The sequence below is a fragment of the Crinia signifera genome, chromosome 6 (genome assembly GCF_055691185.1).
Source record: "Crinia signifera chromosome 6, ASM5569118v1, whole genome shotgun sequence".
NCBI lineage: Eukaryota > Metazoa > Chordata > Amphibia > Anura > Myobatrachidae > Crinia > Crinia signifera.
The window spans coordinates 200,892,356-200,896,617 of record NC_139222.1 but is presented as its reverse complement, the minus strand read 5'-3'; the positions used below and the strand labels follow the sequence as shown (position 1 = coordinate 200,896,617).

Here is a 4,262-nt window from a genome sequence, read left to right as displayed (position 1 = left end):
CAGTGTACTACATTACATCTCCAACATACTGTATTACAGTATATACCATCTACAGTAGTGTGTGTGTGTGTGTGTGTGTGTGTGTGTGTGTGTGTGTGTGTGTGTGTGTGTATATATATATATATATATATTTTTCTCCAAAACGCTGTAATAGATAGATAGATAGATAGATAGATAGATAGATAGATAGATAGATAGATAGATAGATCATCTCTCACAGTACATGCATAGAGGATAGATAGATAGATAGATAGATAGATAGATAGATAGATAGATAGATAGATCATCTCTCACAGTACATGCATAGAGGATAAGTCCGTTATCCGTAACATTACAGGTATGACTGCACATTGGCCAGCAGCAGGTATAAAGTTAAGTGATATGGGTTTCACTGCTATAAGTCTGTCTATATAAATAGATCCCTCTCTACATATATAAATACATATCTATAAACTTTCATACTATCCATGTGACTTTTATTTCCATCATATTGGTTGATCTTATATTTCATGTCTTCTATATATATCTATATAGTTTTTGCACACAGACATAGTACAGATCCTGCCTCTTGCAGGATAGCAGCACATTACTGTACATATACCTGCGTGGATATATGCTGGGCCCACAGTTATACATATTGGTGGGTGAGTTATTCCCCGCTTATTCCAATAGTAGACTATATGTACAGATACAAATGAACCCGGGATGGGACAAGGGGTGCATATAAAGCAGGAGACTTGCCAGCAGAGGGCGCCAGACTCCGGGTCCCGCAGACTGCACGGAAAGGCAGGACCCCCCCTTCACATCCACCATTCAAGGGAGAGAGGGAGGTGTCAGCCAGGCAGCCAACCATGAGCACAGGCCATCACACTACTTATACATGAATGACATCGCAGCCGTATGGAGTCCGTCTAATAGATGATCCAGGGTAGCCAGACGTACTAGGTGCAGAGCTGCGCTGCAGGACGGGGACAGAGAGTTGCGCTGCAGGACTGGGAGAGGAGAGAGAGCTGCGCTGCAGGACTGGGAGAGGAGAGGGAGCTGGCACAGTGTGAGGCAGGCAGCACACAGGAGATTCATTGCATGGGCATATTTCAGGATTCCCCAGACTTTATCTGCACCCAGGGGTACTGACGCTGGTGTGTGTGTCTGTGCATCCCCCCTATTATCCTCTCCTGGAGAAACGGAGTCTCTGGTTACCATGGTGACCCAGCTGAAAGTGGAGAATATTTAACAAGGGGGGAGCCGGAGCCGGCAGGCAGACACGCTGGTGCCACCAGGGCTGCTGTGCAACACTCCGCCCCAGCCTCCTGCGCTGCCATGAGAAGAGGGGGTCCCGGGTCTCCTGCACCCCACCACTGACGCTCCTCACCCACTCTCATGCATCATCACCATTTATGATCTCCGGGAAGAGAGGAGGACACCGCGGTCAGTGACTTTGCCGGGTTCCCTGCAGCATGGATCATCACCCCCAGTGCCTTGTGACTATATATGCCCTAGTGCTCTTCCTGCTGGGACTCAGACTAGACCAAGCCGTCTGCCAGCACTACCTGCACATCAGGCCAGCCCCTAGTGAAAAGCTGCCACTGGTGGATCTTATTGAGCACCCGGATCCCATCTTTGACCCCAAGGAGAAGGATCTGAACGAGACTGAACTGAGGACTGTGCTGGGTGGACATTTTGACCCCAACTTCATGGCCATCAACCTGCCCGAGGAGCGGATGGGGGTGGAGGACCTGGCAGAACTTGACCTGCTCCTCAGGCAGAAGCCCTCTGGGGCCATGCCAGCCGAAATCAAGGGACTGGAGTTCTATGAGGGTCTGCAGGGCAAGAAGCACAGGCTGAGCAAGAAGCTGAGGAGGAAGCTGCAGATGTGGCTGTGGTCCCAGACCTTCTGCCCGGTGCTATACACGTGGAATGACTTGGGCGTGAGGTTCTGGCCCCGCTACATGAAAGTGGGGAGTTGCTACACTAAGAGGTCTTGTTCTGTACCAGAGGGCATGGTGTGCAAGGTCTCCAAGTCCATGCATCTGACTATCTTACGGTGGCGCTGCCAGCGCCGGGCGCTTCAGCGCTGCACGTGGATACCTATACAGTACCCCATCATATCGGAGTGCAAGTGCTCCTGCTAAAGGACTGTCATTACTCTATGGAAGGACTCTGCACAGAGACATCGCTTGTCGTTAATGTTGTATGCACTGTAATATGTAGGAATGTATATGTATGTATATATGGTACCAGTTTAAATTACTATTAAAAAAAAGGTCAGTATTATTCTTTTAAATAACCAGTGTCTGCTGCATTTCCAAGGCAATTATGCTGGTACAGTTCTATTTGTTTTGTTATAATTATTATTATAATTATTATTTTTTCCTAATGTTATCTGTATTTATATACAAACAGCACTTCGCATTGCGGAGCAATTTTTTTTTTTGAAAATTATAAATTTTTTTAAAAATGTAATTATTTTTTAATACTTTATTATAGATGCTATTTCCTTTATTTGGGAGAGGGGGGAGGGATGCAGCGATGGACCTCATGAAAAAGAGTGAGAAATTACTTTTCAGCTACTGTACATATAGAGAACACTTTTTTTTGGAGTAAATGAACTAAACTTGTAAATGAAGACTATCTGCTATTTATTCTTTTAATTTTTATCCCTTTGTAGTAAAGAAAACAGTGCAGATTAGAATTAAACCACTAAAATATTCAAACTTTTTGCAGTCTTCTTTATGTTGGTTGGTGAATGTTGAAGATCAATAGCATTGATCGATCGCTAGGCTGGATGCAGTGCCAATACCAAAATAATCCCTTTAAAAGAAAAAAAAAAGTGGGACTGGGGCTATATGTTGCTGGCTGGGTTGTATAATTATAAGAAGGTGTCTTGTTTCTGCACAGGGGATAATGTGTAGTGATCTGCAGTCAGTCGTGTGTGCTTGCTGAGGGCAGACTTGTTAGGGAGGAGGGAGTGGGCGAACTTTTTTTGATGGTGTCTCTGGTTTTGTGCTGCCTGACATTGCGTTTGGAAAGAACACGTGTCTTTCACACCTACAATTGTGGTATGGCACTGGTGAAACATGACTCTTTGTCAAGACAGAGCCTCCCAGTTTAAAAGCAGCACACACGTTGCTGGCACTCATATGCCTGCTTGCTGCTGCTGCTGTTCTACTTTCTTCACATTCAAGAAACATTGAAAAACAAAAAATGAGGCATTGGCAAGACTGAGGCACAATACCTAAATCTGCCCATTAGGAGCTTTTACTGGATAACAGGACAGGAGTGTACAGATTAGTCCTATCATTGATAGCTAGCATCTAGGTGGGCTGACATCAAAGTCTACTTGAAAAGGTGTCATCTCTGGTAATCCCTTTAGGGCAAGATCTCTTTATCTCATGTGTGATTAATGGCATAAGTGACATGAATAGTGGTGACACTCCGAGCTGTCACCTAATTGTAAAGCTATTATGTAAAGTCAACAGTGACACCTACATTACAAAAGGATCTAGAGATATACAGTACTAAGGTGATCAGGTGATTTACTCCCCTGGCCACTGCAATCACATGGCTCAGATTTGCTTATAATGGCCTCAAATTTATTATGTTCTCTATGTTGCTGTTATTAACCCCGGTGTAGTAAAAATGACAGGAGCTGATTGGTTAGAGCTTGATCTCTCCCTACTTTCTCTCTCCGTGCGTTGATAAATACTCCCATATTGCATTTATAATAATATTTATTAAGTATCTACTCTAAGTTACCAACACTTTGGTGCTGATCTAGAAGGGGCGACAGCCAGGCAAATAGTACATCATTCAGCTATGTGGTGCGTATACAAATGTCATTCCTGTTGTTCAGTTAAAATTAATGTTAAGATTCCTGAAACAAAATAGAATGCGTGAAACTCCAGTGAAATTTTGCATATCAGTAAGGAATGGTCTAAAAATGGGCTCGGGGAAACGATTGGCTGTCATGAGACTTCTTCCATATGTGGATTTAAAATGTTACAGTAAGTTTAGTTATTTAACTTGGAGTTCTCCATTACTTCTCAGCCTCAGATACTTTATAATGGTTGCATACATTGTTCTAAAATAAAAAACAGTAGTTGCACCACTAACACAAGAAAAATAATACGATTGCATAATCTTCAATATTATACATCTTGTATAAACCCCTTAATTGTCAAATGCTCCCTATTAAATGACGTCACTTTCGTCAAATCTGGGTCATGAGATGTTTATATCCTGAAAGATAATACTTTTTTGGG

At 43.2% G+C, this 4,262-nt stretch overlaps 1 protein-coding gene across 1 annotated transcript; it reads left to right on the top strand.

Moving 5' to 3' along the window:
• Positions 1–831: 831 nt before the first annotated feature.
• Positions 832–4,058, top strand: NOG (noggin). The gene has a single exon (XM_083148634.1). The coding sequence runs from the start codon at positions 1,458–1,460 to the stop codon at positions 2,130–2,132; it is 675 nt and encodes a 224-aa protein (XP_083004760.1). The 5' UTR covers positions 832–1,457; the 3' UTR covers positions 2,133–4,058.
• The last annotated feature ends 204 nt before the right edge of the window (positions 4,059–4,262 follow it).